At 45.5% G+C, this 14476-nt stretch overlaps 1 protein-coding gene across 1 annotated transcript; it reads left to right on the forward strand.

Annotated features, from left to right (window-relative positions):
* Positions 1 to 10890: 10890 nt before the first annotated feature.
* Positions 10891 to 12051, forward strand: TNFAIP8L3 (TNF alpha induced protein 8 like 3). Its single transcript, XM_075160072.1, has one exon. The coding sequence runs from the start codon at positions 10904 to 10906 to the stop codon at positions 11402 to 11404; it is 501 nt and encodes a 166-aa protein (XP_075016173.1). The 5' UTR covers positions 10891 to 10903; the 3' UTR covers positions 11405 to 12051.
* Positions 12052 to 14476: the final 2425 nt, after the last annotated feature.

Consider the following 14476-nt stretch of genomic DNA (forward strand, 5'->3'; position numbering starts at 1 on the left):
CCTATGCATAAGGATAATTAAACTTTCTTTTCTTGATAGTTTTAAATATGTTGCGATCAGTCTAGAGTGTCTGCTCCTGACTTGGGAGAGTTAACTGCTCTCAGACACTTCTTGCCACTATTGTCCTCTTCATCTTCCCCTCATTCGACTTTCTTCTCTAGTTTAAACAGAGTTCAGAAGCATGGCCGGAGTTAATTGGGAAAATTAACAGCTCCTCTGGTGTTTTATTTAGGGACCCACAGCATGTTTTTCCAGATGTACCTGATCTCTGCCATTGTTTTATTTCCCTCCTATCCATCACCTTCTTAATTCACAACCTAGTGGTCAAGCAAGCAAATACCAAGGTAGTAAAACAAGAGCACTTGGTGTTCATAAAAAAATATCTCCCTCATTTGCCAGATACGCAGACGCCATGAACTTAAATCAATTCCAAGATTAAACAGCCTGCCTTTCCCCTCCACCCCCCACTTCCCTTGGCCTCTTCTCATTTACGCAGACACTGTTCAGTTACCCCCACCCATCCAGCGCTTGCGCTGTCAGGGTCCTCAAGGCATTTCAAGCAAAGAAGGCTAAGTGGTATTGTCAGTGGGGGGGTTGTTTTTAAAAAACAAAACAAAACCACACAACAAGAGTGAATTGCAATTTTGCTTCCAATCACTCCCCCTCTGTGGGCCAAGGTGGGCTATTTTGGGTGGATCTGAACAGCGTGCTGGAGGATGGTGAAGAGAACCATACGCTCTGCAGAGACACCGGTGTAGTTCTGCAGGGATGCGGTGCCGGAGCTGCCAACCACCCTCCTCTCCCTCTGGAGGTGGCAGAGCTCAGCCTGGCGCAGCGCGGCCCCTGGGTCAGCAGCAGCGTGACCCCTTCTGCAGCTGCAGCCTCTTGCGTGTGTTTTGAAAGTTTATTCACCTTGACCTGGTTTAGCAGAAATACTTTTTCCCCCATTTTCTTTCAGTCTCGTATTAAGCTACAAAGAAATGCCATCTTGGAGTCTCACAGCATCTTCGGGCCAGCTATCCTTGGGGTCCCAATTGCTTGCTTTCTCATGGAATTTTGTACATCCCTAGAGCATAGACGTGGTTATTTTTCATGCCATTCTTAATATATTAGAGTCAAAAATAGAATTACTCTATGTAAAAGGCAAGGACGTTATATCTCTGGAGAAAGAGCAGTGTACTGCAACAACAAGCAACTTCAAGGCACAAAAAAATAAACCCTCAGAATTTTCTTCCTGAGGGGATGAGAAATGAGGGGAAAAAAGAAGAAATCGGTGAACCGGTACCCAACAGCCTGTTTCTTAGCTGCACTTTATCTGTTTAAAGCACGCATATTGCACGGAGGCCTTGTTTAGTATTTAGGGCTGATATTGCCAGGCCTTGCTTTACTAACGGCGTATTATTATGTTCCTACTGGGAACCGCTGGCTCCTGCATGCTAAAGAGACTTCTGTGGGAGGGATAGAAAGCATCTGAGCTACAGAAGCACAGGGCAATCTGCACCTCCTGTTAACCAGGAGTGATGACCGTGGTAATTACCAAGCACCAAGCCCAGAAAAGCACAGATACCTCCATAGCCCTTCTCTTTCCCTCATCCTACCAGGGAGGGTATGAAAGAATACACGGAAAAGCTCACGCAGCCCGATCAAGAATCCAAGTCATTCCTGAAATTGCACTCAACTCCCCCAGGATCTGTTGCGAGTGTCACAGTGTTCAAACATTCGAACATCAGGAAAAGGGCATAGCTGCGCCAGGTGCCAAACCCCCCACCTATACCAGGGGAACGTAGCCAGGGGTGGAACCGGGAGATTTGCTTCTGGGCCACTGCAGGTGAATACTAAAGCACAGGTATCACAGGTGGAAAGCACCTGCCGTGTAGCTGCATGCGTGGTTTGGGGGTTTTTTTGTTTGTTTTAAAGAGGCAAGAGGAGAGACTAAGTTGTTACTACATTCCTGGGGCAAGAGAGATTGTATGTACTGGAAACAGAAAGCCTCAGCGGCTTTAAGCGAGGCGATTCTAGCTGCTGGCTTCAGGGATGCGTAGCTGTGCCCCCCAGCCTTCGGTAACACAGCCCGGATTTGCTATTATTCAGTGCTTGCAATTTTTTTTTTCTCTTCAAGTTTTTACTCAAACCAGAATCTACCAGTTTGGAAACTGATCATAAATAACACCGCAAGCGAGTTCTACAGCTCACCTACACAGAGAAATTGCTACAGTAATTGCATCTGGGTAAAAACAGGGTAGCTGCAAGACCTTGAAAGGTTTCTCATGGCTTATGAGAGTCTCAGTGGCAAATAATACTTTGGCAAAAAAATCCTTTCTTTTCTAGATAACTGTTACTTTTGTGTGGAAGAATGTGATGGTTGAGTCCTTTTAAAGAAGCCTATGAGGCTGTTTTCCTTAACAAGATAATTGGTTCGTCATTCATTATATGCCTGATGCTCCCCCAGAGACTCTGCCCCGTCTAAGCAACAAACAGTTCCGTAGCACATATCAAAGAACTTGTTACTGTCCTGTTGTTAAAATTACATGGCCAGACATTAAAACAAGCATAATTTTCCTATAGAGGTAATAATTATTTGTCTAATTACACATTTTTGCTACATAGTCACCATGATACCTTATTTTTAAATGCAGTGTCTTTAAAAGGAAGGTGTCAGAAATGTGGTCATTGTGGAGAAGACAAAGAAGATTAAACACAAAATGTTTCAGAGACTGAAGTTAAACTCTTCAATAGTTACTGCCCAGGATTTGCTATATAGCATATATTGGCTGACCACAGCTAGCATTTAAAGAAAAAACCACTAATATAATCACAAATATCTGTCTCAAAATACAGGAACAGGATCAATAATAGGTCATTGCAACAGGTAGTAACCAATCCTCCTGCATTCCCATTCCCTAAAGATCAGCCCAGACAACGTCTTGCTCTATTATAGCTCGGCCTATTGCGCATACCTCCCTTGCCAGACCTTCGCTGCCGGTGTGCAAGTGTTTTGTCTTGCAGTGCCAGCCGGGGTTAAAACAGCAATTTCTGGGGTAGGGATGTTCAGTCTTTTCAATGTATTTTGCACTTGCTATCAGCATAATGAGCTGACATTGCAAGACTTTAAGCCAGTTTATAAAATACAGTAGTCAGTTTATCAAAACCTCTTTTAGTTGTATAGTAAAGCTTAAAAAACCCAAACACCACAGTATTTTACTATCACTCCTGGCAGACACTTACTCCTTTCTGTAACACCTGAGCACTTCCAGATAAGAGCAAAGCCGGGTGCGTACCTCGGGGCTCTGCGCTGTTCACACTCACCACCAATTGCCAGGAGTTACCCAGATGCGTTTGCTGCCTTGGCAGAGCTCCCTGCGTGCTGCAGAACGGGAGGTGCAAAGTTAAGAGGGAACACTGGAAAGTCACTCTTCAAAGACACCATTCCCTGTGTTTCAGCCTGGTTTAGGTTTTGGTTCTGATACATGTTACCAGATTAAAAAAGTGAAGAGCTTTGGTAGCCACTTTCAGGGAGGTGATGTTGCTGCTTGCGTGTGCCCAGCTCGTACTTGGCTCGACCCGGGGGCTGGGTCGTTGGCAAAGCAGTTGCTGGCTGGTTTGGTTTGGTTTGGTTGCTACCGCCGTTTGGTTCGTGGCGCAGGGACACGGGGCTGGAGAGGGTCCTCCCTGAGCCTTTTTGTCGGGGAGCGGTTTCCTCTCTCACAAGCTGGATGCAGGTTTTCAGGATATGACCGAGCAGAACGTCTCGTTTGTAATGGCAAAGAGCAGCCATGCAGTCACAGCACGCGTCAGCCGTGCCGTGTAATCAAGGGAGCTCTTGTGAAGGTTTCCACGCCACGGGCCAGTTTCAGCCACGGGCCAGTGCTGTTATCCAGCCACCGCTTGCCAGCTACTGCTTTTAGACACGGGAGAAGAACCCAGCGGTGTAGTTCAATTCCCAGCCAGCTACTGGGGGTGGCAGGAGGGAAGCTGAGGCAGCCCCTTTCTTGGCAACTCCAGCAGAGCTGATGGAAACCGCAGCTGAGCTCCTCTCCCCCCGGGCATCGTCTCTGGAGGCATTACCGAGTCGAGGACAACAGTTTAACCGCTCATTCGGCATTGCTCCTCTTCTCTTTACAGAAGGGGCTCCCCAGCCCACCACCACCTCTGCCAGGTGTTGAACGGCACACTCCACAACATAGCAACAATATATTATTAGTAAAGTAAATGCCAAATACAAGCCAGCTGCTGAAATAAGACTATCATTAGGAATCTCCAGTCGCTAGATTCCCAGACAGTGCTTTTTTGCAGCATGATTGCTGCTCGTATAAAGCACTGAAAGGAAAAACGGTCTTTTTCTTTCTTCCGTTCAGTCATGTTGCCTCTGCACAGGGCTGTTGCTGCCATTGCCAGCGTATCCAAGGTTTGCCTTCAGACATTTGGATACCGGTAAGTTCTCCCAGGATCATATAATTATCAGTCTGTAATCTCCTGTTCCACTACGGAAATGAGCAACCCTTTTATGTTCATAGCAACAATTTAGAAGTGTTAAAAGTTTGAGCGCGGGGCCCCTGGTGCTTACACGTGTTTAAATTGGCCCTCCCTGAAAGCTGATATATTCCATCTGGTCTAGTGGATTTCTTGGCTTAAAGTTACTGGAAACACTGAATGTTTCTTCTCCAGTGATCCTGTAGCTGTCCAAGAGCAATACGCACACTTACAGCGAGCTCCCTGGCTGCTCAGTGCTAAAACACTATGGGAGAAGTGCTTTTAGTGCACTTTTTCGCCTGTCTGCTTTTAGAGCTATTTTGAAATCCCGAGTTCTGCAGTTGACTTTTCTAATCAATCTTATAGCATGTAAGTGATACTTAAAGGATAAATAGAACACACAAGTTTGCAGCTCATTACCTCTAAACATTTTGCCTGAATGCTGCAAATTAAGCAACTGGAATTTTTTGTTGTTTGTTTTTCTACATTCTCCTTTCCAAATCTGCACTAGCTTTTTCTTGTCCTTACAGCTTTACATAACAGCTTAATAAAACTCCCCGCTCTTGTTTTCTTCAAAGGTTATTTATGCTTTCTTAACTATTTATGTCAGGAAAAAGAGACATTACAGGTAACTTCAGGGTATAATGAAAGAAGCTGCCAGCCCAGTAAATTATCATACCAGCAGCAACACTGGATTAACCATTCAGATATCCACCCCCCATTTAACTCTCTTGCAAGAGCTCTATGGTACAGCTGCCTCATGCCTTCTCACTGGCATTCCCACTCTCCAGCCTCAGGGGCAGGTATGTCACTAGGTTAAAATACACAGATGCAATCAAACTGGGTCACATAAATCATTAAAACAGCACATTTCTACCCCAATTTTCACAACCCAGCTATCTCATACCGTAGCAGACTCTGAGAGTGTGCCTGGCCCTTGGCTTAGTCCATCTCCCACAAGCCTGAGCAACTGCTAGCAGCTGGAGGGACGCCCACATTTCCAGCAGCACTGCTGACTCCTTAAAGCCTCTCCTTTGCTGCAGAGGCTTGTACGGCATTTGAAAATTGAGGATTCAGGAGTATTAAAAATATTTCAGCCTCTTCATCATCTTTACTTTCCTATGTATTTCCCTCTCCTTCCGTTAAGGTTCAGCCCTTTGCCTACTTACAGTACAGCTGGAGCAGAGATGCGGGGACCTCTTCTGATTCCCATCACCTCCCATTCCTGCAGGACTGCGGGGCTCCTGCAGCCTCTCCACGATTGCACCTCAGTCCTTTAACTTACAGCAGCTCAGCTCAGCTCTCCAGGATGCTCTCACGCTAACTCGGTGCCCCCCCCCCCCCCCCGCACTGCTTGGCAGCAGCTTGAAAACGCAGCCCACCCCCCACTGCTGGGAGCGGGGGTTACACCCCGGTGTGCGGGGGGGGTGAGGCACACGGCTCCGCCTGTGAGCCACCGCGACCAGGTGAAGTCAATGGCTGAGAACCCTCGCTCACCCTGCACGAGCTGCAGCAGGCACCCCAGTGACCTCCCAGTGTCAGCTGTAACTCCACAGGTGCCACGAAACCAAAGAGATTGCTTTGTATCCCGTCTCTCTAAGCAAGCCTGCTGACACAATTAAAAATGCACTGGACAAACTCCCCAGGAACTCTGCAGACTAACTCCTACTCTGTCCGGTTTTACCTGGGAAGCCGCGCTCCCTCCGGCGCTCACTTCACCATGCCTTTCAGCCATTTGCCAGGGGAGAAAATACCCTGGCTGCAAAACTTTATTAAGGCTTTGACTAAGAAGTGGCCAACTGGGAGGGAAATGGACTGACGTGCTCGGGGGGGTTGTTTCCACATCCGCGTAATTGCTTTCGGAAAACGTCGACCACGCTCTCTCCCGGGCATAGTGGGAGCATGTTCTGGTTCACTGGTTCTGTGTTTTGTACAGAGTGGCTGAATGGATATTTACATGAAAATGGTATTGCTGAGCATTTAGTTCTAATCATTTTGTACTTGGTACAGCCATCTGGAATCAAAATATTTCGAGAAGATTACAGATGCTCTTGCATTTTAGTCTCAAAAACTCTTAAAATATAAAACTCTTACATCCACTCTCTAGAGTTGCCAAACTTTTTCCACACTTCTGTTATTAAGCAACTCTGTTATTAAGCAATCCTGTTATTAAGTTTCGTGGATGTGAGACATCTTTGTCATGTCCAGCACCGTGTGCCAGAAGCTGGGCCGTCACTGGTGGGGAGTGGTGCAGCAGCCCGGCCGCGGGACTGCCCGGCGCGGGAGCCTCTCCCTTCCATTCCTGCTTCGGGTGTCACAGCTGTGGAAATACAGGTCTGAAGAGTTCCACTTTTTGAAGGATGGAAGATTGCTGTGGGATTAATCCTGTTGCATGGGGCTTTTTGAATCGCTTTTATCATACACAACTCTCTAGATGACAGAGAGAGAGAGGGAGAGAGCAGATCTGGAGGCAGAACTGGTCCTTACTTTAGTAAAAACTAAGATGTCAGACTTTCTATTATGGAAGCTAATCATTACCCAGCAAAGCGGTATGCTCGGAGGTTGCTTTTTCTTTTTTAGCTTTGGTGTAATGTTCCTGAAAGCTAATAGCATCTATAATGTTGTTGCTGATTTGTTTTGCTGTATGAAAGAAAGCAGAAAATAGAATTGCTGTATGTAGGAGGCGAAGATGTTGTGTTTTGTGTAATGAGCAATGTGCTGCAGTAAGAAAAGACTGCCACAGTAAACCTGCAGTCCCCATGAAAGCCTGAATTTAATCATGTGGCTAGCCACTTGTGGTCTTTGAAAGGCAAGGCGTCACCTTGCTGTCTGAGCACTACGTGATTTCGGAGGCAGGAATCCAAACAATCCATCCAGTCTCTCTCGCACCTTCCAGGATACACTGCTGTAAAGCTGTGCACGCCCGGAATTTAAGCAAGCCGAGCACAGCCCTTTGCAAACAGCCCCCACGCCATTGTCCAGACTGCACCAACGGGCTGATGACTGTTGTCTGCCTCGTCCTCATCACGCACAGGTCGGCTGGCCCCAGCAGCAGGCGCCCGGGCAGGTGGAGACCACGGGCGGAGGCTCTGCAGAGCGCCCATCCCGGTGCCCATCCCGGCGGCTTGCTGGTGCAGCTGGGATGCACCAGTTGTCCTCCGCCCCGAGCTCCTCAGCACTCTCCTGCCGTGGAGGGACTGTGGCAGCAGGCTGCATCTCCTGTATTTAACAAAGAGCACCACAGTATGCTGCAGATGCGCAAGCTTGTCCTCTGGCCCCACCGAGCACTGCCCTTCCCCACCGGGACCTCGTCTGCTTGGTGCCGTTGACTGGGAGAGACCACATGGCAGTCACAGTGGTGAAACGAATTACCAGCTATTATGGATTTTCCCATCCACAGAGCAGCACAAATCATGGGAGGAGGCAGGGAAAGGAGTGTGCACAAAGGGTTTGGATCTGCCTGGTTTCTGAGGGCTCTGAGCACGTGTGGCTGGCACGGCTTAGGTGCTAGGGATGCCTCGGGGAGACAGGCTGGGGAGACAGGAGCACAACGTGGAGAAGGGGGCCACAGCAGGGACCGGAGGCATGAAACTGGGGTCCTGCTTGGAGCAGAGGAGAGCGAGAGACACGAGAGGAGGGGGAGGATGCAGCATTAGGGCCTGGTAAAGGAAATCATAGAGGAAAGGGGAATACAGCTTCCAGAGAAAAGTTTAGCAGCTCCAATGTAATAACAGTTTTCTTTATTTTATTTTGTTTTCAGGAAGATGAGAAGGAGCTCAGTCTCATGCTGTTAAACAGCAGATCTTGGGACTTGCCATGGAAAAACGCTCCAGCCTTAGCATTCAGTTAAACTCAGCCTGACGCTCTCTGGCTGCGCTGCCCATTCCATAGCTTGCACCCTTCACTAGGAGCTGTGTTACCATCATTTGAGGTGCCAATGGGAAGAAACCCATCTTTGAAGATCGCACTCCGTTCAGTTTTGTGGGTGAAAGCCAGGACTTTGAATACAGGAACATACCCCAGAACCACTTTTTTTTTTTGTGCCAGACAAACCTCACTTCTGGTAACTTTGTTAGAAGCTTTTACGTGCTAATTTAGCACCGAATTTTGTCTCTCAGAAATCACATAGGTGGGAGGGCAGCCGCATGCACGTGTGTTTGAGAACGTGCTGGTGGTTGTGCTGGTCCTGGCTCTCCCACAGAGGCGCTGGCGTAACAGAGACGCGGGGCGCGCGATGGGGGACGCAGTACTTCGCTCGCCACGACCGCAGGCTTTGGTTTGCACTACAGAGTTGCATCGGCTCCGCAAAGCTCTCCCTGCAGCGGAGCTGAGCACGGCGGGAGCCAGCGGGGCTCTCCTCTGGTGAAAGCGACTCTGAGGCTGAAGTGTCATGAACGTTAGTGAAATTAATATTCTAAAAATCGACTGCAATTATTTTCAGTTATTGATCAAAACAGATACTGAACAACTGCGTCCGCTTGATTAATAGCAAACACTTACTACAGAAACAGACACTAATATTAATCTTCCATTTTACTGTGTCAAATGCACATAATTATTCATCACGGATACTATTTATATACCCACGTACTGCTAAGTGAAAGAATGCTTTCATCCTGGTTTTATCATTTCTAGATTAAATCACAGTTTTTCTATTTCCTCCAGTCAGCAACTCAGCCCCACAATTTTCCCTCCAAATGACAGGCAATTCTTTTAAGCACATTGAATTATTTTTTCCAGGTGGTGGTTCAGTTGAAATTAAATGTTAGTCTTTCATACTGCTCAGTAGTACAGCTGTAGCACACAAAGAAAGATGACAACTTTGATGTTCTAGCTAACTTGAAAAATAGGATTTAAACAGAAGACTGTTTAAATTCAGAGTGTTATTTATTCCAAGCGAGCACTGGCACCCAGCACCCCTTTTGCCTCACGCGAGGATGCAGGGAGCAGAGGGGGAAGGAGCGGCTGCGGAGAGCCCGCGGCAGGTGAGCGAGGCCGCGGCTCAGACTGCTCCGCCGACACCGACAGACGGCGGCTGCGCAGCGGGGCGACAGCGTGGGTGTCTCGGCTGAGCATTCACGGAAGGCTGGAAAGGGCCTCCGGAGCTCACCCAACCAGCCCGAGACCCACTCAGGCTCCAAAATCAAATCAGCACTGGAAGCTTTGACTTTTATTATTTTTAATCTCTCAGTGGCTTGATTCCCCAGCAGCTGGTGGAGGACACGGTTACCTCCACCCCCTTGCACCAGCCAAGGCTCTGGTCTCCCGGTGAGCAGAGCGAGGTGCCCAGCTGGCAGGGAAGGACGGGCATCTCCTTCGCGTGAGCAAATGCCGAGAGCAGATGCGAGGGGAAGGCGAGGAAGGCGTCTCGTACCGGAGAGGCCACTCCGCCGGCGCTCGGCACTCACCGCGCCGGCTGTAAGCCTGAGTGTACACACACTCATCACTGTTTTGCTACAACAATAAAACGCCCTTTGATCCAACAGAGACTTCACTACCCTAGTATTAAACTGGACGATTATTTCATATGAAATCTTTCCATTTCCTTTACTCTGTCCACATAGGGTCAGGTTAAAAACCAACATTAATGTGAAAAATGGAGGAAGGTCAAATTCATCTCTACCAATAATTATAGAAGCTCATTGGACAAAGTCCAGCAGAAGCAGCCACATGCTCAGGTGCTGAGTGAAACTTGCACAGATGGGTAAAAGATAAAAAACCCAAGGTATTTATTGGATAAATGTAGAGCAAATAGCTCAGGTATTTTCATCTGGCAGGAACCGCATGCACTGAAGCACCCACGCTTTACAAAAAACACATTCTATAATTTTGCAAATTGGTAACAAATGGAAAAGGCATCGTTACTAGAAATTAAAGCAAAATAAATCCACGCTTATGAATCTCCTTCATTAGCCCTTAGCTGAGATTAGTCTAACCGTGGAACAACAGTGCCTCCCAATGACCAGAAGTATAATTCTTTCAGGTTCATGTATTTATTTGTCAGTATCTCATTTTGCTCGTCTCCGATAGCTTATGCATTATTTCGACCACAGCATCTCAACGGATCTTTCTGCCACGAAAGCTTTAATATTGAACTTCAGAATTAAAAGACTAGCAAAGAACCAGCATAGATATTCCCTGCCAGAATATTCTGTTCTTGATTTGTAAGCAAAAAACCTCAGTACCAGCAAGACCTGAAACATGGATGTCCGAGACCTGAAATACAGTGTTGGAAGTGTTCCCGTTATTCCAATCACGACTATATGTTATGATCAGTGATACACGTAATGTACTACTTTTATTAACTGATTGTGAAAATTATTCACCAAATAAAATTAACATTTTCCCTCTTTTCTGCTATCCCAAAACAGGTCCCGATTGTTTCAGTTCCAAGAGTCTCGCACTGCAAGCCCAGAAAAAGATCCTGAGTAAAATGGCAACCAAAACCATGGCTAACATGCTAATCGATGACACAAGCAGTGAAATCTTCGATGAGCTCTACAAAGTAACAAAGGAACACACAAGAAACAAAAAGGAAGCCCACAAAATTATGAAAGACCTGATTAAAGTGGCAATAAAAATCGGGATCCTCTATCGAAATAATCAGTTCAACCAAGAAGAGCTGGAAATCGTAGACAAGTTCCGGAAGAAGCTGAACCAAACTGCCATGACAATTGTCAGCTTCTACGAGGTAGAATACACTTTTGACAGAAATGTCCTTGCAGAACTTCTGAATGAATGTAAAGACCTTGTGCATGAACTAGTAGATCGACACCTGACACCGAGATCCCACGGGCGCATCAACCATGTCTTCAATCACTTTGCGGATGTGGAATTTCTAACTGCCCTGTACAGCCTTGATGGGGATTGTCGGCCATACCTCAAAAAGATCTGCGATGGCATCAACAAACTACTTGATGAGAAGGTCCTTTGAAACGACGCTCAAAACCAAGAAACCAACCAAAAACTTCTCTCTAGAACTGGCCACCCTTCATGTGCCATGGTGAGCAAGCGAGCTTCCTTCCTACCGGTCTCTTACTACAGTCTCCAGCAGGGGCCAGAAAGTGCTCACCAGGCTCGTGATGAAGTGGAAAACTTAAATCAGAAAGCTCTCAATTTTAACGTTTTGTCAGATAATTCAGTCTTTTCCAAGGAGCAGAGTGAACAAGGCTGCTGATACACATTGTTCAGAAACGGATTGCTATACACCATGATCTTACTAGCTTTGTGTTCAAGGCTGAACCTGGGAAAAGAAAGTAAACTCAAACACATGGCTATGTAAAAATAGACAGGTGAAGGCAAACGAGCAACGCATGGAATTTACCCCCAGGCTGCCCTTGGTGCGTATGTTTTTATTATTCCCACGCTAACTGAAAAAGCTTAGACAGAAAGTAGGGCTGTAACGGATTAAGCTCACTCCTTTCAAAAGGATCAGGCATCAATATGAGAAAGCATCTCTGATTTTACATAGTATTTAAGTCTAATGGGGAATAACAAATAATACAAACTGAGTAGAAGTGGGAGAAAATTTAAAGAGCTGCTCTGTGAAGCAATATTTTCATTAAAGAGTTTTGGTTTTATACCTGCTAATAACAGAGAGGATGTTTCATTTTTAATTCTGAAAAGCAACTCGGTGGTTCAAGCTCAAAGGTAACCAGAAAACTAGATAAAGTAGTACATCGGTTCCCCTACTCTCAGGGTTTGCGTATTCGGTAACACCAGATGAGTTTGGGCTGAAGGTTGTGCTGCTCTTTGTGCTCTCACTGTTTTGCCTGCCAGAAAAAAATATTCTGAAGATTTTGAAATTGCACTTGCGAAGAAGCGCACGACTAAGACACCAATGGAGCTACAACATGACGGTTACATCCCCTATCCTCAAAATATTCAGCCTAGTAAAACTCTCAGTTTAACGTGTCCATGATGTTAATCTGTGCCTACAGTAAAACAGAGGTATGATAAAAAAGGAAGGCCACCTGCTATGCCTGCAGTGCCATCTAAGGGTAGCATATCCACAGTAGTCTTCAGAGAACAGTCTTGGGGACTCTGGTGAGCTTCATGAATGACTGACTTGTTCAGAACATTTTCAGTGACTTTTTTTCTTTTTTAAACAAAATATATAGTGTCTTCAAACTGAAAACATTTTGCAAAGAAATATTGGTTTCTGTACAGTTTTGTTAGGATTAAGGGAGAACGGAAGCAGAGCAGATACACCAGCTTCCCACGTGCAGAATCTTGCAGCTGGGTAAAGGAAGTATGTTCGGAATCTCCTCTCCTTGCCCTCTACATCTTATCCTCCAGCCTCACCTCTATGTACTGACACTTCAGTGTCAGGTACCATCTCCTTTTAGCTGACACAGATAGCAGACAGCCCCACTATCTGGAGGTAACACCTTCCATATCACGTGTTAGAATACAGAGATGCATGTACTTGAAAATTGACAAAGACAAGAAAAATATATTTGAAAGCCATTCCTCTCGAAGGAAAACTTCCAGTGTTGATCACCCATTACTTTACGATAAGAAAAATTTACGTTTCTCATTTGAATTCTTAAATACCATGGTGGTAGAGAAAACCGTTCAAAATTTTATTCTTCTTCTTTTGTCTTTCCTCACCCCAGAATAGCTATATTGTATCTCTTGCAACAATATTTTTGACTATCACGCCTTTATACAGTTGAGAATACACATACCCAGTTCACGTATTCACTAGGGAACAGATAAAAATCCATCTAGCACAACGCAGGAGAACTCATTTTGGAGCACAGTAAAAATGGCAGCACATTACCAGAGCAGGTTGTAATGATGTAATTTTCCTCAGCTATTTCCTTTAACCACAGAAAGTGTATTTAGTAGCAATGAAGGTGGACAGTTCCTTTGCAACACAGCACAGTAATGAAGTACCAACATTTGGGGTTGCAAGTTCAGCCATTTGCAGAGCCATATTTACATGCACAATTAGCTGCATTTTTTCCAAGCACGTACTTGTCAGTTGATGCTTCTGAACAGTATTTATTGTATCCAACACTCCTGTCCCAGTGCACTCATGTCAGATTTTGCGTGTTTGTTTCACTTGTGGCAAAGAAATTTAAATTTTTTTTTAAAAGAGATTATTCAACATTCAAGATGTCCAAAGGAAAGGGATATTCTGTATCTGTGACCTTCTTTTTGTGTGTTGCAAGTATCAATATTCAGATTCTGGTATTTTAGAGAAACCAGCTGAACATCTGTTTTATTTATAAATCTGAGTAGCCTTAAGGAAAGAGAATGTTTTCAAGTATTTCTCATACTTGCATATCCTGTACATTCATTGTTTACTTTTGTACTTGTAGCTTGGTATGTAATAACATTGCTAAAATATGGGCAATGTTCAGGTCACCTTAAGTATATGATGTATTATCATATTTGTGGATTAAAAATGTGTGATTACTGCCCTTTTTGTTTCCTTTTATTTATTCTGCCATCTAATGTAAACTCAAGTTAAGCAATAGTAAGAGGGAATTCGTGTAATCTAAGTTTTGTAACCTTCAACTTCTGCAACCCTAATGCTCTTTGATGACCAGATTTCGTGGTAGATAGATGGACAGTTTAAGGGTTTAAAAGAAAACTGGAGATCCACACTTCTGTTGCATCACACACACACAAGACAACCATGCATTGGCAGCAAAGGGGATTTCTGTTTTTCCACGAAGTTCTCAAGCACTTGATCTAACAAATGATGCTGGCTCAATGCATTTAGTAGTGCGGTTCCGTCCCCAGGCTCAAACTCCCTCACAAGCCACGTGCAGGAAGCGGCACAAGCTTCTTGCCTTCAGGTACCAGCCTCTCCCCAGGCTCAGCCTGAGCCGTGCCTGGAAGACAGGCAGCCAGCCTGTGTCATGGCCAGAGCAGATGTAACGTGCCAAGATCTAGCTCTCTACCAAGCCCTTCTTACAAGTTTTCCATGATGTATTTAGCTCAGTTTAGCTAAATGTGATTTAAGTTAGACAGAAGACGCATCCCTGACAGA

Source organism: Calonectris borealis, chromosome 11 (genome assembly GCF_964195595.1).
Source record: "Calonectris borealis chromosome 11, bCalBor7.hap1.2, whole genome shotgun sequence".
In the NCBI taxonomy this organism is placed as follows: Eukaryota; Metazoa; Chordata; class Aves; order Procellariiformes; family Procellariidae; genus Calonectris; species Calonectris borealis.